This window comes from Mytilus trossulus, chromosome 3, assembly GCF_036588685.1.
Source record: "Mytilus trossulus isolate FHL-02 chromosome 3, PNRI_Mtr1.1.1.hap1, whole genome shotgun sequence".
NCBI classification, from domain to species: domain Eukaryota; kingdom Metazoa; phylum Mollusca; class Bivalvia; order Mytilida; family Mytilidae; genus Mytilus; species Mytilus trossulus.
Window position 1 is genome coordinate 65,124,195 of NC_086375.1, and position 24,214 is coordinate 65,148,408.

The following is a 24,214-nucleotide window of genomic DNA, read 5'->3' on the forward strand; positions in this document are numbered from 1 at the left end:
CTGTGTTTGAAACCCAAGAAGAAGTCTTTTCCATGATGGGTCTATATATACCAGACTGCCAATGATAAGATTTCTTATTACTAACCATGCTAACACAGGTGATGTTTCAGAACATGTAGGACCAACAATAAAGTCATTGTCAGCTTCTGTGTTTGGTTTTGTAACCCACTGTAGAAGTGTACTGTGAACCTTATGACGTTTGACAGGAATTGACATTTTTTAGCATAATGATTTGTCATTTTTCTGACCTTAACGTTATATAATATTCAAATGGCTTCCTCCAAGCTGGACATCGAGAAAATGAATTTCTCAAGCCGTTTCAGCTTGGGGTTTTGTTTTTCAAATCATATCCTCACAATTGTTTTCAAATGGTAAAATTCATTACTGTAGAATTGCTGCCTTACCAATAATTAGTCCGAATAGGTTATAAATAATACTTCAAAGATTTGCTCATTTTTGGGGTTCTTATGGATAGTAAGCCCAGCAAATTGTAACAAACATCTGTGTTTGATGGTTTTTAAAATCATCGTTTGTTAAACAAAATTTTGAGTGTCGTCGCTAAATGCAGTCAATTTATTCTATCTCATTTCATTCATATAATGTTAATTGTGAAAAGCTCCTTGGGGTTTTTATTGATGAAAATCTTGAGTGGACAGCCCAAATTGACACTTTGTGCACAAAAATCAGTACAAGGCTAAATCTTTTGTCTAGGATAAAGAAATCCCTACCCCTTGAAACACGAAAGTTATACTTTAATGGTTATATTCTCCCTATTTTGGATTACTGTTGTACAATTTGGGGAAACACCAGTGACCAAAATACAAATAGATTAGATAAACTTCAAAAACGAGCAGCTAGAATTATTCTTGAACTTCCTTATGATACCCCATCTAATACAATGTTTAAAAAGTTATCATGGCTTCGATTTACTGATCGTGTGATTTACCACAAGGCCTTATATGTTCATAGATGTTTATATGGATCTGTTCCAGAATATTTGTCTAACAAAATCTCCTACGTTTCAAATAAAAATGGAATGCAACTTAGATCAAATACTACCCAATTACTTAATATACCAAAGGCAAGAACAAACACATTTAGAAGATCTTTTTCATATTCTGGCCCAACTTTATGGAATAAACTACCAGAAGCACTAAGACACATGTCAAACATAAATACTTTTAAAACAAACTGCTTTAAGTTTTTACTTGAAAATCCAGGAACTATTTAAATGACTATGTATCAACTTTGATTTATGTTTTCTAATGTTTTTCTTTGTTATGAAGAAATTGTGTGAATTGCATTGTGAGTGGAGTGTGAGGGCCTCAAGGGAGAATAGTGTTTGTACTAATTGAGCATACCCTCTTGAAATAAAGATTATTATTATTATTATATACGCATCTATATATTCCATTAATTAAAACAATAGATGTCAATGTTGAAATCTTTGTTTATTTTTATCTTTCAAAGTCACCATTTTGAAAAATTTACTAGACTGGTCCCAAGGAATTACTAAACACAACGGAAATAATTCATTCAGAAATAATAAACTAGTCGATCATATTAATATCCGAGGTGAAAAATAAGCGGGAAATTTGAAAAAATACAAAAATTAAGGAAAAAATATAACGACATGCTTGCGTTGGATAGCTCTACGGTCAGTGCAATAGAACAGGGGGAAATTGTGATAGTGCTAAAAATTGCTGTGCTAAAACGGCCTGGGGAGAACAGTGTTCATGAAAAATTTGGTCCAATAAATTATATATGTACAAAAACAAAGCTATAGATCAGCAGGCATTATAAAAACGTTTGGGTATGTATAATTTTCATAATACAGTCTTCAATGCAAGTCCAAGGATCATAATTTAGGAAGAGCAGTCCACCAAAAACATACATATATATATATATATAATATATTTATATATTTATTTTTTTCTTAGTATGGTCGGGTTGTTGTCTCTTTGATACATTCCCCATTTTCATTCTCAATTTTATATGTGGATTTTTTTTAATTTTTTTTAATTATATACTTTAATACAAAACATTTTTTTCATGAGACAGAAGACTGGAGTGTATGTACAGGAACACGGATTTAAGTATATATTTCTAAAATACTGAAAAGTTTCCTGATGATTAAAAAAATGTTCCTTTATAAAGTTCTTTGGTTCATTGGTTATCCTTATTCTTTTTCATAATGACTAAAAAAAAATCAATACATAACAGAGGTTAATTCCTTTTAACAAGTATATAAAGTTACTATAAAATTTACACAAGTCATTTTGTGTCCATTTATATCTTGCAATTGCTGTTCAATATGACACATTGAAGGCTCCATGTTGAAAGCTGCACTTTGACCTATAATGGTTTGCGCTGAATAATTTTTTGGGCACACAGCTGATGTTGTGTGCAACTTGCAAGGGGGGTTTTGGGACATGACCCCCCCCCCCCCCCCCCCCAGGAATTTAAAAAAAAAAATAGGAGCAAAATCCTGCATTTGAAAAGGGATAACTGCATGAACACCAAACAAGAATCAAGAGATTTGTAAACCAAAAACCATGATAGGTCATAAAAAAAATCTTGCTACAATATCTTTCTATATAGCTACCATTGGGAATTTTAGAGCACAAAATGGGGGGGAAAAAGCATATTTTTCTTTGGAAATGGGGCCTCCATTTTGGACTAAGACTGATTAATTGTTGGTTGCTTAACGTTCAGTGATAAATATGTAGCATGTATGTTCAGGACTAGAACAGGTTAACAATAAATACAATAAGTAGGTCTTGTAATGGAGGCCATTCAGGATCAAGGTTAGGAAGAAAATTGACTGCCATTGGAAAATGAGGGTTTAATGAATAGACACAGAAATTTAGCCTTGCAACAGGCCACCAGCTAGTCCGAGATTACTCTGATGTCCAACAGCTGTTTTGCCAGACAAGCTGGGATATTTTTTCACCTCCTATATAGGAGTTCGATGTTTAACATTAAACTGGCCCCCTGTTGTGTTCACTTATCACTACACTGACAACAGGTATGGCCTAAATCACGTGGTCAGAATTCTGACCACAGGATTTGATAATTGGACCAGACTAGTGCATCATGTGCTATGTTTATTATGTGTTATACTGATAGGGAATCAAACAAGAAATTAGCACTTATAACCCTACTGAGTTCTTAAGGGAATAAAAGATACCGGCTCAGTTTTTCAAGACTATGTTAACATGCTTGTCGGTTATTTATCTGCGCTCCACCATGGAGTTTATTAACCCTTTCCTCCATTGAAATTTTTTTTTTGCATACTTGATTCGCATAGGATTTTTTTGATAAAATGCTGAACTTATGCTTTGAAGTATTAAGACATTGTGAAAAACAACTATTTCATCAAATAAATTTAAGTCAGATATTCCTATGATATTCCTTTTCATATTGGATACAAACTTTATTAAGTCAACTGCAGACACTTTTTAGTTAAAGTGTTTCAACTGAGGTACTACACAGGCGTCAAAAGGCGTCATTATGGAGTAAGGGGGGTGGCGTCAAAAGGCGTCATTATGGAGGAAAGGGTTAACAGATACTTACAAGTATTTATTTTGCCGCATCACAGTATTAACATTTGAGGTCAATTTCCTATCACTATAATTGGTCAATTTTATTAGCGAATCATTGAATTTGTAATAGTCCTCCAATTAATGCCAATGTGACAATGGCACCAACCCGGGGGCCCCGTTCCTTCGGTGCAAAGCTGTAGATGGAACGGCGGACCAGTTTATGTTTAACATTTATTTGCCCATCAAAATTTTTCACCTCCTTTACAGGAGTCTGGAGATCAGTATAAAGCATTTAGTTCAGACCACGATAACAATCGGAACTTCTCAGACATTTAGATAACTTTCATCGTAAATGAACGAGGTGTTAGATTATGGTCATTTGCATAAATCATCACTGTTTTCTTGTGGTCACATGATAATTTGAAAATGAAGGGCAAAATGTTGAAATCGGTGGGTCTCTGTGAAAACTGTTAAAATACGAGAAAATAAAGGTTGGCAAGTAGGTGAAACTTACATACATGTAAATGAAGAGATAAATGAAAAATACACAGATTGATGCCCAATTTAAATAATTCCAAGGCCGTCAGTTGGCACCAGAAGGAACAAGCAGTGCATCTATTTTGGGTGAGCAAATATCCACTTTTAGATATGGGACGAGCTCCGACATCCCACGGCCCCATCTTAACTGGCAAAACAGCCGTTGGACATCAAAGTAATCTCAGATTAGCCACCAACGGACCCCTCAAAGAGTTGATGCAAGGGTTCTTAACATGTAGTTAGTGTAGCACATCCACTCTCTTCACACTTGGCACTAGGCATCAGATCCCATTCTGACCGGACATGGCTACAAACTTGTACATCACACACCACTTGTACATCCCCTTAACCCAAAGAGATGCCCCACTTTGGCAAGAGTACTACTACTAGCCATGGTCGGAAGAAGATAAAGTGATCATACTTTATTCCCCAGTCACTCTTGGGGGTATGAGGGTTGGAAAATCGATGCCCAATTAAAAAAAGAATAACACATGACAGGCAGAAGTCGGTGAACGGTGTGAGGGCAGGAGTCCTGCTTTCAGGTGTTCTATGTTGAGCGGGCATCCGCACTAAGATTGGTATCAATAGTATACTACTAAAGACAGGCAGAATGTTTACTCTTTATGTTTTTACACAAGTAGAATGTTCTATGATTATTTATTATGATATGAGTAGCAAGTTCCTCCTGCAAAGATACATTTCTGCTGGACTGATTTTTAAAAAAAAAAAAAGATTTTTAGATTGTGAGTATAAATAAGGACTGAGTTCTAAATACGCAAAAATGTATTGCGTTGTCATCTTCTTCACAGGACCATCACATCAGACCTGTCAACATGTCACTGAGCAATCTTAACACCCCTCCCCCTTTTTTCTTGAAGTTATTTCTGGAGATCAACAAGTGCCTGCAGATAACTTCACTTTGTGTCAGTTGAAGGGGTCCTTGAATCTGTACAAAATTGTAAAATATTTTTGAGAATATGAATAGCAAATGTTCAGTATTACCTTTCAAGAAAATGCAAAGAGTTCCAGCATTTCACATCAGTAATGTTGTCTCGTTTCTTCTCGCTTGACACGGGAATTAAAGATATGCCCGGATGACAGGTGTCTGCTAGCCATTTGTAGGATTCATAATGCATTTCAGTGAAATATTCATTGTGTCAGGCACGGAATCTGTTCTGATATATAAATCCTGTATCCTAAACTTGCTATTGAATACTTGCATAAAAGAACAGGGGTCAGATTGAAGAACAAAACTGATCAAATTGAAATTTCCAAAATCTTCTTCTAAGCTTCTCTGTATCTCCTTCCTATAAGGAACACCAAGTAAAAATAAATGCATTTATGTACATTGAGCAGCATGTCTCTGGCAGTGACCTGAAAATTAAAAAAATAATAGTTTGTAGATATATAAATTAGACTACAGGAATCAAAATTACCGTCGTTGAATACCAGGTAAAAAAAAATGAGGCTCTGTCAAAGATTTGTATAGTATGGTGAGGGTGGTAAAGGGTTATTTTTGTGCCACGTGATTGCCGTTTTTTATTTCACGTTGAATATGTTTTCAACCGGATTTTTGTGACAAAAATGTCGGTTATTGATTTGGGGAATGTTCCGCGGCCGTGCGAGTGGCAATCAAATGTTGTCTGTGCATTAACTCATGAACCATTCAACCAAAGCTTTTCAAATTTTAATATGTTGTTACTGGCAACTAAATGAAGGTCAAGTTCAATAATGGCGATTTTGACTTTTACCTTTCAGGAGTAATGGTTCTTGAAAGATTTAAAAATGGAGTTTCCAGTCATGTCCATGCATTTACGCATGAACCGTTCTACATAAGCTTCCCAAATTTTAATATAATTGTTACTGGTGACAAAATGGAGGTCAAGTTCAATAATGATGATTTTGACTTTTACCGTTCAGTAGTTATGGTTCTTGAAAGATCATGAAATGGCGTTTCCAGTCGTGTCGGTGCATTTACGCATGAACTGTTCTACCAAAGCTTCCCAAATTTTGATATGTTGTTACTGATGACTAAATGGAGGTCCAGTTCAATAATGACAATTTTGACCTTTACCGTTCAGGAGTTATGGTTCTTGAAAGATTGAAAAATGGTGTTTCCAGTCATGTCCCTGCATTTTCTCATGAACCATTCAACCAAAGCTTTTCAAATTTTAATATGTTGTTACTGATGACAAAATAGAGGTCAAGTTCAATAATGACGATTTTGACTTTAACCGTTCAGAAGTTATGGTGTTTGAAAGATCATGAAATGGTGTTTCCATTCACGATGTTGCATTAACTCAAGAACCATTCAATCTAAGCTTTTCAAATTTTAATATGTTGATACTGATGACAAAATGGAGGTCAAATTTGAAATTGACGATTTTCACTTTCATTAATCATCAGTAATGGTTCTTGTGATATTGCCAGGACACAAATAAATGTTAATAAATCCGGTGTGCTGTCATTGTGACAGCCTCTTGTTACTTTTTTATTTGACGTTTAGTTGTGCAAGACAGGTGCCCTTTCAACATGTTCTGCTTATTTAATTTTACATGCATCATGATTTTCAAACTCTTATTTTGCGTGCTCGCCTGCTCGGTATTTTTCAAATAAAATTCAAACACTTGGCAGGGATTGTCAAGAAATACTTTTTTAAAAGGCGTAAACCAATTATATCATATATGTGTATACTAAATCGGGAATATCAAGTAAAACAAAGAGTTAGTAAATACAAGAAGACAGTGACTCAGTCACAAAAGGTTCACATAAAAGTATTTATTTTTCAAGCAACGTTCATTACAGAAATTATTTCACATTCAACGTGAAATTATGTCTTATTTCACATTTTTTTCGTGCAAGCACCCCCCTTTACGACCCTCTATGGTCTGATTATATGTTTTCGTACGTCACATGCATGCTTTTTAAATGGAAATTGTGACGTTACAATGCATTCTCGATAGTACGAAGAAACCCTGAGTCAAGAATAAGTCTTACTACACAAATACAAATCCTAGTCCAATAATTGTTATGTCTTGAAATTAAGGCGTCAAAGCATAAAATTATAATAATGGGGGGTCCTTCAACTCAAGACGTCATAATTATTTGGACTATACAAATCGTTGCGCTGTCTCAGTGTGATTCATAAAGGCAAGCCTCACATCATTAAAACAGACATATATAAATATACCAAATAAAACAAGACAGACAAAAAAGTCAACAGTGATGGATTATGATGAACATGGGGCCTGGCCCAGCCCTTCCCTTTTTTGCACCAAAGAAAGTTATCACAACTGATGGTTCAAAATTTTTGAAATTTTTATATTTTTGTTAAAGGGTCAAAGTAAATTTCATTATGGCTTATACGATTTAAATTATAATAGATAAAATAACACTCTAAATCTGTTAATCACAAAAATGATTATCAAGGCAAGATCTATTAAAAACTAAAAAGTCACATTTTTTTGCTGATATATACCGTAGTTAGAATCTGTCACTCTTCAAATGAGTGATTGCCCTTGAATGATGATTTTTTTCTACCCTCTTTTGTATTTAGAGCAAAAACTGAGAACATAGAGAGAAACTAAAAGATCAGAAATGACAAATATGAGATCAACATAGTTGTCATCATGGTCATTCTCATCTACAATTTTAGAGAGTGTCCTTTAATGTTTGATATGGACATAGACAGACCAAGGTGAGAGATTCAGGCCCTTTAGAGCCTCAAGTTTTAAGATAAAGGAGTAAAAGGTCAGTGCTAGCATCTGAGGATGTTAAAAAATTGTAATAGTTGTCTGAAAGTTTCTGAGAATTATGAATATGATATTTTAATACATAAAATCCCTGAAAAAGAAAATAATTTGAGTTATGAAATACAAATGATTAGGAAATCCTCACTAACAATATTGAAAAGAGGCATGCAGTAAATCCCAGTCATAAAAATTCTGCAAATACTAATAAGACAAAACAAAGGGGGAAATGCATTTCCTTTTAAATATTGTCCCTTAAAAAGAATATTCAAACTCTATATTTTTTGGTAAACTTAATATGAGAAGTCATGTTTACTAGATAAATAGGGAAACTGAATGAAGACTAAACAGATGTGCAATTATTCAAAACAAGCTTTTAATGTTTTAAAACAAACTAGAATATCTGCTACATGGTCTACCATTATAACAATGAAAACACACCATAGATTTTACAGTACTGATTATTATTACTATAATAATGATGATAATATCTTTAATAAGAAGATAATATATTTATACACATAAATTAGAAAATCTGTTCTAGTGCATTGCAATCATCTATATGATCATTGAATCTATTACATTGATAAAATAATTTTAAGCATCCTCAGTGCTTTTCATTTTCTGTAAAACTAAGAAACAAACACCTTACTTTCCTTAAAATTGCAGTCAGATTAGATACAGACTTAAAAAGCAAGGATGTTTTCTTACAAACTTTGAAGGAACCTGGAACAAATATGTTACCACATTTTGTAAGTATTTTATATCTATTTTAATATGTTTATTATTATAATTAAGATGCCCAGAAAAATGTACAGCTTTTCCAATCACAATTAAGGCAACATTGATAAATTATTGTACAGTGAAGTCCATGTTTTGTGAAGACAAAATATTATCAGATAAATATAAATATAAAATAAAAACAGGAGATGCACAAATTAATTTGGACAGTGCTTTGTAGTAATTCTGTCATCTAAATGGAAATGATTGAGCCAATGAGGATATTTAATATATATATATATATATATATATATTTTATATGTGTCATACTGGGGCTATTTTTAGCTGTTCAATATATATACATTGACATAAATAAGTTATTGGTTTTGCTCATTGATGAAGGTGATTTGGTTTCAAACATCTACCATCAGTATCAAATTCCCTGAAGATAAAATTGAGGACAACCACTGAATTGAAAATATATTAATAGGAATTTCAATTAAAGGAACATTTGTTTGGCTTTATTTAGGTATTTTTTTCTTAGAAAAGGCTATTGATAATGCAAAAAGCTTAAGATTGGGGATTCAGAAAAGGACTGAAAATATTTGCAAGCTGATTAGAAATGAACATTGTCATTTTAGGGCTTTTTATAGCTTACTATGCAGTATGGCTTTGCTCAATGTTGAAGGCCATACAGTGACCTATAGTTGTTAATTTCTGTATCATTTTGGTATCTTTCAGATGGTTGTCTCATTGGCAATCATACCACATCTTCTTTTTTTTATATTGAAGTAAAAATCTTGTTAAGTTTGAAAACAAAGAAAGTAGCAGTTTCTGTTTCATCACGTAAAAAATATTATACAGACTTACAACAGGACATTTATGTCAATTGAAAAACATGTTACTTTAAGTAGTTTACAAAATGTTACAACAGTTGAACCAGTCAATCTTGGATCAATTCTTTAATTGCAAAGGAAATAGAAATCTTTCCTAAGAATTAGTTGGCCATTCTGCTGGGAAGACTAATCTGTTAATATGATGTTTCCAGGCATGAGTACAATGTAGTTGTTAACCTTTTGTCTTTTGGTCTCTGGTGGAGAGTTTTCATACCACATCTTCTCATTTTTATGTGGGATAAACAAATTCTTTTAATTATGGAAGTGTAGACTTGATGACTTATTTAATGTTAAAGCATTACTGAGTGTTTCAAAACACCAAAGGCAAACTGCAATAGTATTAATCACTATTGACATTCATCATGCATTGATCAATAATTATGTATACCACATTTAAACTGAAATATAGAAAAGATGATGCAATTATAATAATGATGTACATATCACTTGTTTTTTTGTTTTTTTTAATGGAGATGTTCTGAATACCATTTGTCTATTTTCAGAAATTAAAGGAAACTTACTTTTTCAACATAAAAAGAGGAGGGCTGTATTTTGTTGCTACCTCTGGACATGAAATATCACCTATTATGGTTATTGAAATCTTATGCAGGTCAGTATATACTACATTAGACATTTTCTTTTTAAAGAGTTATCATGGTTATTAGATGAGGATCCAGAACTAAAAAAAAGGGGGTGGGCAGCTGCCAAACTTTGCAATGTTTGGAGTGGGACATGTAAAAAGTCAATGCATTAACCATACATGTAGCTTCCATAAGGGGAGCAGGCCTGCCCTCTGACACACCCACGCTAAATTCTTCTCTGGATTTGGAGTACTGATCATTGAAAAGACTCAAATTGGTTGCTGTAGGTCCATCATTGCAGTGATTAATATTTTGTTTACAAAAGGCTTACAAAAAAAACAAATATTGAAATTTTTAACTTTTTCATTCTTATAGTCCTTTTTTCTTGTGAACATTTAGTGCTATAATGAAAATGTTAGAACAATCAACATCAACGATGAAAACTGTAGTCAGACATATTGCAATATTGGTGAACATCCAAGATGTACATTTGTATAAGAATCAATAAAAATCACCCTTTTTTATCCCTCTGTTTGCTATGTTGGGTGTTTAACAATACTGAATACATGTACATAGCCCTCCTTAATAGACATGTTACATTATATTCCTAATGTTATGTGAACACACAACTTTTTATGCCCAACCTACGATAGTAGAGGGGCATTATGTTTTCTGGTCTGTGCGTCCTGTACGTTTGTCTGTTCGTTCGTCCGTTCATTCTTCTGTCTGTCCTTTCGTCCCACTTCAGGTTAAAGTTTTTGGTCAAGGTAGTTTTTGATGAAGCTGAAGTCCTATCAACTTGAAACTTAGTACACATGTTCCCTATTGGTTGATCTTTTTACCTTGGTCTAGAATATTGTTCAACAGAAGCATTGTTTAAGAAAACTTTATATACAGATACTTTATGTTATTCTTTTTTTTATTTTTTAGACTTTATAGTATATTGAAAGATTTTTGTGGTACAGTTACAGAGGATTCTGTTCAAGCCAACAATTTGCTGATCTTAGAAATACTTAATGAATTTGCTGTAAGTGATTTTTATATACATTACTAAAAAAAGATTGTTTCGCAGAAGGTTTTATTCTTCAAATAATTCAATATTCTTGAATCATTTGTTTTTAATAATGTTTATGCAAGAGATAGATAACTATATAAACAATTTAAAGTTAAAGGTTAATGTCTTAGGGTGGGATTGTGACAGTTTTATATCAGATGATCTGTATTAAGGGAATTGGTTATAAGTACCTATTGTTTGACTATGTTTGTTTTTCTTCTCAAAGGTAATTACTTGTGTAGGACATTCAGCCTTTTTCAACGAAGACTTAAAATTGCTGTAATATTAACATTGGATCAAACACATGAAAAGTATTTTCTAGATGGCTGTTAAAAGTTACCAAATATGAATGAACTCTTTAAAAAATAATGACATTCTTTTTTTATGATTGGTAGAAGTTATTCTCAATGTCTATTGTAATAGCCAGACAAATAGCAATAATACCAATTTTAAACAGCCAATAAAAAATAATTCATTTTTCAGGATTCTGGCTATGTTCAAATAGCCTCAACAGAGAAGTTACAGCCATATATTCAATCTCGTCCTGTTATGGTTAAACAGACTAGAGAAGTCACTAGTGATATTACTTCCAGAGTTGTGAGTCCTTATTTAAAACAAAATAAAAGTATTGGATGCAGGAATTGTTATATCTTTACACTGTCCAAGCCATCATGTTCTATACCTGCTTAAATATTATGTCAATAGACAACTTTAAAGTTCAATGCATTTCCGTCAAAAACTCTGGTTTTAGTGAACATCATTCATGCGTTTAGGGGCATCGTCACTTCCATTCCAATGTTGAGCGAGTGGTTGTAAAATTATAATACCATATTGCATGATTTATTCGGCAAACTAAATTCTCATAATAAACAATCAGCACTGCTGACATTGGGGAATTGTGCTTAAATACCTACGAAACAAATATTATTTCTAGTTTATCCTGCACAATGACAATCACTTAGATGCTTGATGATCGTTGATAGTGCAGGGATACAGGCAACCCCCTCTATCTGGTAAATGATGTCACAAAGGCGCACCTAATTGACGAGTTTTTTCCGGTGACGGATGTACTCCCAAAGTGGTTTATTGAATTCTTTGTGATACACTATTTAGGAAGTATTGATGGAGATGTTGAAAATCTGTACATATGTTCTATTATGAGATTCTTAAAATAAATCATGACTCCAAAAGAGAACTACTGTTATGAGCTGAGAACGTTTTTCTTTCAAATAGAATAAACTTTACAAATGTGCAGTATATATGTGTTTTTATTATAAATGTTAACATTTATTGATTTGCTGTATATTAATTTAATGTAATTTGTATTTTTAGTTTGGAATAGAGACAAAAGTATCTCCTGGTTCATCCTCCATTAGATCTGTAGTCATGTCACCTGTAACTGATACGGTAAATTAGAGGAGACTGAATAAGTTTATTTCTACAATTCTTACCTGATGTATCATTTTCCTGGCCTGTTGATTATTTTTACTTAATCAGTTTATGAATCTTCGTATGTTTTTGGTCAAAACTCCAATGTGAGGACACATTTTCTTGCTTTCCTCTGAGATTCCTATTGTGACAGCATGAAAAAAGGCGCTCATGTCTGATGATGTCATATAGAAGGAACACATCTTTTTGCAGATCATTTGAAAAAAATAATTGTGATCGTCTGCATATTGTCTAAAAATCGTTAGAGAAACAGATTCCACGACCAAATCGCATGCAATTGAATACAATATTTATCCTCTACACAGTTAACTTTCAAATATTTAAAATGCTAATAGAGCCTCACGTTTTGTATTTGAAAATTTAACTGATTTGAGTGCAAAGATATCATATCACACATGATGCAATGATAGAATCTATATTTATCTATATGGTGTCTGTATCTTATACCCCACTTTTGTCTTTATAAAATGATGAACCTATTTTATGTTCATGTTATGTTTTTCAATTTAGTCAAACTTATGATATATTGTCATTTAGCCGATACAAATTATTCAAACATTGTTTACTTTTATAGCACTGTATAATGGGAAAACGCTCATGCCATGTCATATTCATATTCATAGCATAGATAACTTTTTAAAACTTTTAGAAATTTTGGAACTTTTTTGGATTTGAGCGTCACAGATGAGTCTTTTGTAGACGAAACACACGTCTTGCGTATATACTAAATTTAGTCCTGGTATCTATGATGAGTTTATTCATGATTGTTACTACAATTAACATGGAGTTATTCATCAAACTGAATCTTGTGGAAGCATGTTGACCATGCATGCTGGGTTTTATAAGTAGTTTGATGACTTACCAGGTCAAATCAGAGACTTAGAAACTTTTGGAATTAAAGCATTTTCTTGATGGCTGAGTGGTTTTGTTTGTTTGAGGAAGGTGACAATGAAGCATACTTATACGTTTTAAATTACCATGTTCATGTCCTTAGATGTGTGTAATATTTGCCACAGACTGTTAGGCATCACCATAATGATCATCTCAATCTAAAAATACACAAAAAAACTGCTGTGTAATTTTAATTGTAAAAAAAGTATATTGAGCATAAAAAAAGGGAAAAGCACCCAAGTTAGAATGAGTTTTGAGTCATTTGCAGCACATTTCAAAAGTACTTCTGTTTTTAATGAAAAATATAAAAAGATAATACATTTTTTATTTTAAAGCATTTATATGAACTTTTATCCTTTCAGGATTCTATTAAAAATGAATTATATATTGACATCATTGAAAAGCTTACTGCTGTTATAAATGCTAATGTAAGTATATACAAATGTAGAAATAAAAAAGGTGTGGTATGAGTGCCAATGAGACAACTCTTCATCCAAGTCAAAATTATTTGTGGGGATGGATGAAAGGAAACTATGTTTAGTTTAATTAGATATATAGAGTAGTGGGACTTTGATTGTCAGATTTTAGTATTTTTTTTACATATTGACCATGACTCTAGTTTGCCTTGATTGATTTAGTGGAAACATTTTATAAGTGTTGGAACGAAACATTATATAAATGTTGGAACGGGTCAACATATGATTATATGCCACTCACATTATTCTTGCATCAATTTCTAAATGCACAATTAAAATGTATCATGCGCTCTTGAAGCACTTTTTTAATATGATTGAAGAAATGCATTTTGGAAAAATTGTTTTTGTTCATTATTGATAGATTTTAAGCATTTTTCTTAAGATCTTTAATGGATCTACCTTCATAAAAAAAAGTTTAAAACAACTTTCTAAGTATAAGAATTACTTAATATATGTAGCATTTACTTTTTAAAGGGAACTGCGTCCACTTTGGAAGTTTCAGGTGAAATGATTGTGAAAAATTTTGTTAATGGGACTCCACAAATTAAAATAGGATTAAATGAAGATTTGGATATTCTTGAAGGAAAAAGTAAAGGTAATTTGTTCATCTTTTATTTCATCTTGTATAAAGTAAAGAACTGAATTCAAAGTTTGGAAGATTTCAGTACTATAGATGCAATTGAAATGGCACATGGATGAACTGTTGAACCATTTAAATGTGCTTCTTCTGTTACTTTATTTATGTGATCTGATAAAAAATTTTAAAAATCATTTGTCTGGTGTAAACAGGAATATGATAACAAATACAGCATTTATAAGAATTTTGATTGATAATTAAGTAGATTTTTATTTGTCAACTTTTTGCAAATGAATATTTCTGAATCAACCTTTAATACTGTATACTTAATCCCTGCATAAAACTGTAACATTCAAACATTTCTCATGTGTGGTATTTTAGGATAAAAACTTCCATATTTCTATACTCAAGTCAACCTGTATATTTGAAATTGTTTTATGTTTACAGGCTATGGTGACCATGTGCAACTAGATAAATGTAACTTCCACCCATGTGTTAAATTAGAAGAATTTGAATCATCAAAAGTAATTGTCATGGTTCCTCCTGTGGGTGAGGTATGTGTCATTAGAATTTGAATCGTCAAAAGTAATTGTTATGGTTCCTCCTGTGGGTGGGGTATGTGTCATTAGAATTTGAATCGTCAAAAGTAATTGTTATGGTTCCTCCTGTGGGTGAGGTATGTGTCATTAGCATTTGAATAATCAAAAGTAATTGTTATGGTACCTCCTGTGGGTGAGGTATGTGTCATTAGAATTTGAAAAACGTCTTACTGTGGATTCATTGTTTTTCATTTGATATAACTTTTTGTGGGTACAGGTTAACCACGAATTTCAATATTCAATGAAGTACAAATTTTCAACAGACTTGTAAGCAGATTTTGAAAGAACAACAAAATTAAATGTTCACGAAAGTTCTAGTTTGGTTCAAACTACAAAAATTGGTACCCACGAAAATAAATGAATCTACAGTAATTAAGTAGACTAAAACTTTGATTACTGTAAATTCAGAAATTAATTTGAGGTTTTTATTATTGCGAAAACTGTGGCAATGATGTAAATGCAATAATTTAAACTCACAATGCGAAATATTTTATATGAAGTAAATAGGATCTTTCTCAAAATTGTAAAAATTAAAATTGCTTTTAAGTCTAAAATGACGAAATTGCAATAATAAATGCAGGCATTAATTTCTCAATTTACAGTACTTCAGCTACTAGGTTATAGAAGATGGTCAATTATTTTCTTTTTACTTGCTTTGTCTTTATCTGTTCTTCATTATATTTATCTTCACTCTGTTTAAAAACTTATAAGTCTCTAGAATCAGTTGATTAGACTGATTAAAACCCAAATACGGTATATAGGTTCCATTTTTCAATTTACATTCAATTGGTACATTTATCAATCATCACTAATTTGCTATGATGTGGAGGTGTCTCATTGGCAATTATACCTCATTTTCTTACTTTTATATAGATGCAAGATCACAATGTGACTTTATCAGAGGTCAATGTTAGCATCTTTCATTCATATTTACTGGGGAGGGGAAGACTAAATATTGGTGAAAACGACTTATCATTTATATTGAAAAATATCTAATAGAGAGTAAATCTTAATTCATAAATTATAACAAGTGTATCTACATGGTCTGTTGTTTTTTTTAGTTTTCAGCCATGCTTTACAGTACCAGTGGAGAAATAGCATTAAATGTGCCATTCAGAGTTCTAGCCTTTATAGATGATGCTGAAAATAGTAGGTATGTATTATTAGGTAATTTAGAGTTTTTATGATGTCAGAAATTACCTGTAAAGGATATAGAATTAGCAATTATGTCATTTACTGTAAAATTAGAACTTTTATTTATTTGTTTTTAAAAATATTTTTAAAGTCAGCAGTTCATTTTTCAATAATTTAGCCCCCCCCCCCCCCCCAAATCAGATGGAAAAAGAGTTATATTGATTGGGAATTAAATATAATGTCTTCATTTTTTTGAATTTTGAACATAATTTCATTTTTAACCGGATTTTTGGGACAAAAATGTCGGTTATTGATTTGGGGATGTACTGCGGGCAGCCAGTCGGTCGGTCAGGCGGCCGGGCGGGTGGTCGGTCGGGCGGGCGGCAATCAAATGTTGTCAGTGCATTAACTCGTGAACCATTCAACCAAAGCTTTTAAAATTTTAATATGTTGTTACTGATGACAAAATGGAGGTCAAGTTCAATAATGACGATTTTGACTTTTACCGTTCAGGAGTTATGGTTCTTGAAAGATTGAAAAATGGAGTTTTCAGTCATGTCCGTGCATTTACGCATGAACTGTTCTACTAAAGCCTCCCAAATTTTAATATGTTGTTACTGATGACAAAATGGAGGTCAAGTTCAATAATGACGATTTTGACTTTTACCGTTCAGGAGTTATGGTTCTTGTTAGATTGAAAAATGGTGTTTCCAGTCATGTCCGTGCATTTTCTCATGAACCATTCAACCAAAGCTTTTGAAATTTTTTTATGTTGTTACTGATGACAAAATAGAGGTCAAGTTCAATAATAATGATTTTGACTTTTACCGTTTAGGAGTTATGGTTCTTGAAAGATCGTAAAATGGCGTTTCCATTCAAGTTGTTGCATTTACTCATGAACCATTCAATCTAAGCTTTTCAAATTTTAATATGTTGATACTGATGACAAAATGGAGGTCAAATTTGATATTGACGATTTTCACTTTCACCATTCATCAGTAATGGTTCAGGACACAAATAAATGTTAATAAATCCGGTTTGCTGTCGTTGTGACAGCCTCTTGTTATTAACCTTTACAAAAACATTCTTGGCTTTTATCTTACCACCAAAGCTGAAGCAATACATAGGAATAATTTTTGTTATCTTACATTGTTGTCATCAAAGGCACACTCTGTTATCTGCAATCTCTTTAGATCTGCTTGCTGAAAGTCAACATTTGCAGTATTTCACTTAAACGACATGAATCTTTGTTTTTGAGGGGTTAACATACCAAAACATATTTCCTTATTTCTTCTTGTACCCTATTATATATGGAGAGGCAGGCCACATATGTCATCCAAGGAAGGCACACACATTTTTTTGATGTTATGATTTTGTTTGTTAATAAAACATGAAATAAGTAAATGAAAAGTGTTAAAGTTGTCTTTCTGTTTCAGAGACAAAATACTCACACTACGATTAAAAAATGAGCTACCATCAAATTATAATGCTGTCAAAGTTATCATTAGACTGAAAATACCAAGATGTGTTAGTAGGTATGTTGTGTATTTAATGTTATGTGTCTTTTACACTCAAATGACTGATTTCTCTATGTGATTTATTACCACTTACCAGCTAAGCATTTTCAAAAACATGATTTAAACTGAACAAGAAACAGATTGTATTGATTCTGGTCAATGGTCAATGAGTGACCTGTAGTACAGAGATATGTCAAGCACTTGTGTCATAAATAAAATAGTTTTGAAGATTGTGAAGGTTGGCTTTATTGTTAAATTATTTTATTATGAATGATCAGTACTGATAGTTGATTTTTTGTTTTATTTGTTTAAATTTTATTTGCTGTTTTGATATGAATTCCACTTGATTATTATCCAATGGGCTTTTTCTGATTTAAGTCCATTTTAAATAACTTATGAGAATATGATTTAAGTCTATTTTAAATAACTTATGAGAATAGAGAATAATGAATAAAATTGTTTATTATAGTGTCACATATTGATTGAAACAAGACATTCACACAATATACATATACATACATACAACAATCAATATCCAGCCAAAAAATGACTTATGAGACACTTGATTCTTAAAACCAAAATATATACAAAAATATACTATTTAAACTTGTAAGTAATCACATAAAAGTTTTATCTAAATGGAACAAGTAGCTTAAAATATAAATAATTCTTAGTTTAAAAAAAAAAAAAAAAAAAAAAAGATATGTATTAACTATGAAATATGAAATACTATAAAATTGGGTAAAAATCTTATAAATAACTGCATTAAAAATTGATTAATGAAAAATATTACTGTAAAAATAGTTTTCTACGTAAATAAAATTTATGTAAACATTTGCAAAAATAATACTGGATATTGGTACAATTCATAATTTCAATAAATTTTCTGTTTGTATTAAAATCTTGAAAGTTTTCAATAAGTTTTGAGCATTCATTAAACAAATTGTATCGAAGATCGTCATATAATGAGCATTCCATTAGAAAATGTTTTTCTGTTTCTATGCTGTTGGTTTCGCAAAGCACACATATTCGGTCTTCAATGGGTGTAGGCGGCCTGGAGTATCTTCCCGTCTCACACGCAAGTGGAAGTGAACCGGAGCGAAACAGAGCCATTGTACGTCGCTCAGTTTTGAAAATGTTCAAACGGACGTATTGTTCGGTTTTCACACTTTGTTTGTATTGCCTATAAGTTCGTAATTTGTTTCCGTTCTGTGAGTTATGTCGATCATTAAAGACTTCCTCGTTCCATTCCGTGTTATCTAATACAATTATTTTTTCGCTAATTGTACGCATTACAGTTTTTGTAGATACAGATTAATCGTACACAAGATCTCTCACATTTAGCAAATCAACAGTTTTGTGCACTTGGAAAGCCCAACCCTTTCTATACCTAGAAGTCCATTTAAGTATTTTAGTACAGTTTCTATGTTGATCAGAGCGTAAAAGTCTACACAAAAGCCTACAGAAGTTAATTCGCTGTTTTGTAAAGCACGACGTCCAGCCCATATCGCCGCGTGATGCTAAATTAGACGTTCGTTTTCCTACGGACAAAAAGAATTTACAGGCCCGGTTCTGAATTGTCGATATGGCACTAAACGCTTTAGTGCCCCAAATACCACTACCATAGAGAAGAACAGGCTCTACCATTGATGTATACAGTTTAGTGTAAACTTTATATGTCATTCCACCTAACATAGACGCCTTTGTCATTAAAGCTCCAAGGGCACGACTAGCCGCTTTTGATAACTCCGTTACATGTTTTTTAAAAGTCAAGTACTCGTCCATCCAGACACCTAAGTATTTGTAGGATTCACAGTAATCAATATTATTGCCTGAACAATTGAAAATCCGATCTGACCTTGCAATTGATTGATTTCGGAAATGTACGATTTTGGTTTTGTTAATGTTAATTGAAAGTTTCCATGTAGCACACCAGTCCGATACGACATCTAGCATTCGTTGTAAACTATTTTCGTCGGGTGCGATTAAGGCGATATCGTCCGCATATAATAAAATACTCAAATGAAAATCATCAACCTTCACTCCACAGTTTAACGCATTAATGCGGTCCGCTAAGTCATTTATGTAAAGAGAAAACAATGTCGGTGAAAGGATACATCCCTGTTTTACTCCGGCTTCAACGTTGAACCACTGAGTAAGGTCATTATTAACACGAACGGTACAATTAACATCATCATACAGTGACTGAATTGCGAATAAAAACTTTCCCCTTACTCCTGCACGTTGCAGTTTATACCATAAAAAGCTATGCTCAACCGTATCAAATGCTTTTTTCATGTCAACGAAACATGTAAACGTGGATTTTCTTGATATTTTACGATCATTTATGATTGAGTATAGCGAATGTATATGCTCCTCACAGCTTCTGCCTCGTCGAAATCCATTTTGTTCGTCACATAAAATTTTGTTATCTTCAAGCCATTTACTTAAACGATAATTTAAAATGTTACAATAAATTTTACAAGGCACCGAAATCAAAGTTATTCCCCTGTAGTTGAGCGGGTTTCTATTGTCATCGAATCCGTGTTTAAAAATCGGGTTTATAATACCACTTTTCCACTGAATTGGAACTTTGCCGAGATTGAAACAGCCCATAATAATTTGGTGTAATAAGTCAATAGCTGTGTCATTCTTTAATACTTCAGCCGGGATGTCGTCAATTCCTGTAGCTTTCCGTGATTTGGCACGTATGACTGCATCGAGAACCTCAGTTCTGGAAATAGATGCATTAAGCGTAGTTACATCAATTTCAATATTAAAGTTCGCAGAATCAAGTTCAGTTTCGACACCGGTTTTTCGCTTAAATAATGAATGAAAATCGGTCTTCCACTTATTCATAACATCGTTTCTGTTTGTATTAACTGAACCGTTCTCATCAACAATTGCCATTGGAATACACGGTTTACGCTCGTTGGCAATACCCAATTTACCAATAGATTTCCAGAAATCACGCTGATTGGTTTCACACAGTTTATTTTCAAGTATATGGCGTTCATTGGCTTGATATTTTCTTTTAAATTTTCGGTTTAGACGGTCAAAAGTTTTTCTTTCAGAACAGTATTCTTTTTTATATAGACCATTGATATTTATTATACAGTTGCATAATTGATTGCATTTCTATAACAAGCAGTATAGATACAATAAAATCCTTCATGCACCTAAAACTGAAATTTCACAAGTTCTCAAATTTTCTATAAAATAAATAGATATGGGGGTAAATGATAAGGAGACAGCATACCAACAGTACACAAATAAACAGTAAGACTGTGCTGCCAACATTTATACCTCTGTTTCAAGCAATTTTGCATTGAATTTGTGTTTTCAGTTGATCCAACATGCATTAATTATAAATCGATCATAGATGTGACAAACATCATTTGATACCACATATAAAATAAACAAGACAATTATATAATAGTCTTAGCTTAACCTATCCATATATGTTTTACATATAGGTACCATGTTAGTTCTAGATGGTATTTCAAATGAATTTTTTATCATTAATGAAACAATTCTAATTTTAGAATGTCTCAGCAATTAAATGAACCAGATCAAACAGCAGAATTAACAGAAAATAATGAAATAGTATGGACCATCAAGAAATTTCCTGGCAGAGCAGAATATGTAGCAAATTTTAGAGTATGTTTTATTTGTCTTTATTACTAGTATATTGTTACAGACTTAGAATGGAAACAACAGTTTTTTGTGTTCATATATGGGTATGGGGATATAACTACTATCCTTGTTGGTGTCTTTGAATGTGTTTATTAACACACAAGCAAGCACACATTATGGCATGTATTATAACTCTATGGTCCGCAAATAGTCAAATATAACATAAGGACCCGAGAGCTACCATACCACAGCTAGTTATCATCCTATCTTGTTTACAAGAAAGGGGCAAAAGGGACCTAAAAATATTTATTTTATTCATTTTTTTATATGTACAGCTTTTTGTAAAACCTGATTTCTTGGAGTGGGTGTAATACAGTAAAAAGGGGAGTCTGTTCATGTCTTTCCATCCAAATTTGTAGCTGCTCCTGAAATGATTTACAGAATTTAAGAACCTTGAGTCCTTGACTCACATGATGTTGCATTATATAGGACTGTACCCATTTTGTATCATTAACTCCACCTTTATTTTACAGTGCAATATTTGTACATAATGTACATTTTCTTTTGATAATGATTAGTAACATGACTTTGGTTGACTGTACAATTGTATCTGCATGTTTTTAATGTTTTTTTTCTTATTTTTCAGTTGATAAATAGTACAAGTTCAGAGATAAAGAAATATGATATAGGTCCTATAAGAATGGATTTTGAGATATCTGGATACACAAGTTCTGGACTTCAAATAAAAGGTCTCAAAGTTCAGGAAATAGGAAAAAAAATAAACTTAAACAAATGGACAAGACTAATAACTGTTAGTGATTCTTATGTTATTAAATTATGGCCTTGAATTTGCAATAAATTATCAAACAATGTGTCTTTTTATTTTTTGCAATTGTAGTTTTTATTTAAAACTGCATTACATACTCTGCTTCAGTCATTTTATGAGCTCACCTGGTCCTTAAAGCCAGTGTAACCTTTTCCCATCACTTATCAGCCATTGTCTTCTGTCTATCTTCCATTTTAATTCGTCCTTTAAATTTCTTGGCCAATTGGAACAAAACTTCTGCCTGATCAATCTGAGTGTCTAGTTAAAATCCATTTAAAAATGCATCTGATCATACAATCAGTATGGCCACCATGGTTGAAAATAAAAGCTAGGAATCAAATGAAAGTAATTGGCTAATATCTACCAAATAATATCAGATGTAGATAATCTGATTTGACAAGTGCAACCTATAGAAAGAAAAAAAAAGGTCAGAAAACTCCTTTTAAGAGTTATTGCCCTTACTAAATTTACAAGGATTGCCTTTTTTCATACTGAAGGCTAGTATTTCTACAGGTTACACTGGCCTAATCTTATAACCAAAGTGCTTGTAAGCACTGAAAAGTAAAGACTGTTTAAATTTATCAGTGGGAGGTAAGATTAAATATTGCATTGGTTGTAGTAAATTAAACAACAATTCTAGACTACAGAAGATAACTGCAATTTTTATAGATGACTTCAAGAATGACATAATTTATGTTTTGAGAAAAAATATCTGATTCCTGCACCTTGCAAAAGTTGTGTAATTTTCTTGACAAGTGTGACATCATTTTGCACCTTGAATATCTGAGCATATATTACATAGACAAATTTCTGGAAATGTTCATGGATAGGATATATAGAATGTTATGATCAATTCACTATATTTATACTCCGTGCAACGGGTTGGGGAGGGTATAATGTTTTTGACCCGTCCGTCCGTCAGTCCTGTTTCTTGTCATCGCAACTGCTCTCAAACCACACAACAGAATTCATGAAACTTTTTCAGATAATAAGGACATACTATTTAGTTGTGCATATCGACGGGAAATTGGGATTCAATTTTTTTCTAGGAGGTGAAACTTATTTACTTTAATGTACTACTGCAACAGTTTGTCATCGCAACTCCTCTCAAACCACACAACAGAATTTCACGAAACCTTTTCAGATAATAAGGACATACTATGTAGTTGTGCATATCGACGGGAAATTGTGATTAAATTATTTTTCTAGGAGTTACACCTCTTTGAACTTATTTGCTCTATGGCACTACTTCAACAGTTTGTCATCTTAACTCCTCTGAAACCACACAACAGAGTTTCATGAAACTTTGTAGATAATAAGGACATACTACGTAGATGTGCATATCAACAGGAAATTACCATTCATTTTTTTTTTTTAGGAGTTACACCCCTTTGAACTTATTTGCTTCAATGTACTTCTGCAACAGTTTGTCATCTCTACTCTTCTGAAACCACAAACAGAATTTCATGAAATTTTGTAGATAATAAGGACATACTATTTAGATGTGCATATTGGCAGGAAATTAATTTTTCTTATACAATTTTTTTTTCTTACACTTATTTAATTTCTCCAATGACAATGTGGGGACATGGGGTATGTGAGCGTGCTCACTAACTGAAGGTTCTTTAATGTGTGTATCAAAGAGGTAGTGATAAGCCTTGGAAGATTTAGATATCAAGTCAGTCCCATAAGGTTTTGCTTGCATTTCATGCAATCCTTACCTAAAAACATGCTACTATAATACTGACAACAGTGCTGAAAATTGCATTGAACACTATCAATCAATCAATCAGTCAAATTAAAAAGGGTAAAATAGAACATTGAGCCTCATAGTACAAATACGATATCAAATAAAGCCCTGTGAAAAAAAAATGGACTTAGATTAAATAATTCACATGACCTGTTCTAAGCTTTTAAAAATGATGTGCAAATAGGCAGGAAATTTTAAACAAAAGTGACATAATATATATATATTCCTTCACTCAATTACATATCACTGATCATTACAAAGTAAACTGTCTAAATCT

General features: G+C 32.4%; 2 protein-coding genes across 4 annotated transcripts in view; one reads left to right on the forward strand and one right to left on the reverse strand.

Moving 5' to 3' along the window:
- The window catches only part of LOC134712130 (RAC serine/threonine-protein kinase-like), a 49,357-nt gene extending 44,146 nt beyond the window's left edge, over window positions 1-5,211 (reverse strand). For both annotated transcript variants that reach the window (XM_063573307.1, XM_063573306.1), the window contains exon 1: window positions 5,085-5,211. The gene's annotated coding sequence lies outside the window, so the exon portion shown is untranslated. The remainder of the gene's footprint in view (window positions 1-5,084) is intronic.
- LOC134712131 (AP-4 complex subunit mu-1-like) lies at window positions 5,155-22,233 on the forward strand. 2 transcript variants are annotated; one of them, XM_063573309.1, is made up of 13 exons: window positions 5,155-5,273; window positions 8,501-8,583; window positions 9,951-10,057; window positions 10,959-11,055; window positions 11,566-11,679; window positions 12,415-12,489; window positions 13,785-13,850; window positions 14,373-14,493; window positions 14,923-15,029; window positions 16,136-16,227; window positions 17,645-17,743; window positions 21,271-21,385; window positions 22,008-22,233. In XM_063573309.1, the coding sequence occupies exons 1-13, from the start codon at window positions 5,213-5,215 to the stop codon at window positions 22,206-22,208; spliced, it is 1,338 nt and encodes a 445-aa protein (XP_063429379.1). In that variant the 5' UTR covers window positions 5,155-5,212; the 3' UTR covers window positions 22,209-22,233. The 2 variants fall into 2 exon arrangements, with proteins under 2 accessions (XP_063429379.1, XP_063429380.1); XM_063573310.1 differs by lacking the exon at window positions 5,155-5,273 and adding an exon at window positions 6,377-7,779.
- Window positions 22,234-24,214: the final 1,981 nt, after the last annotated feature.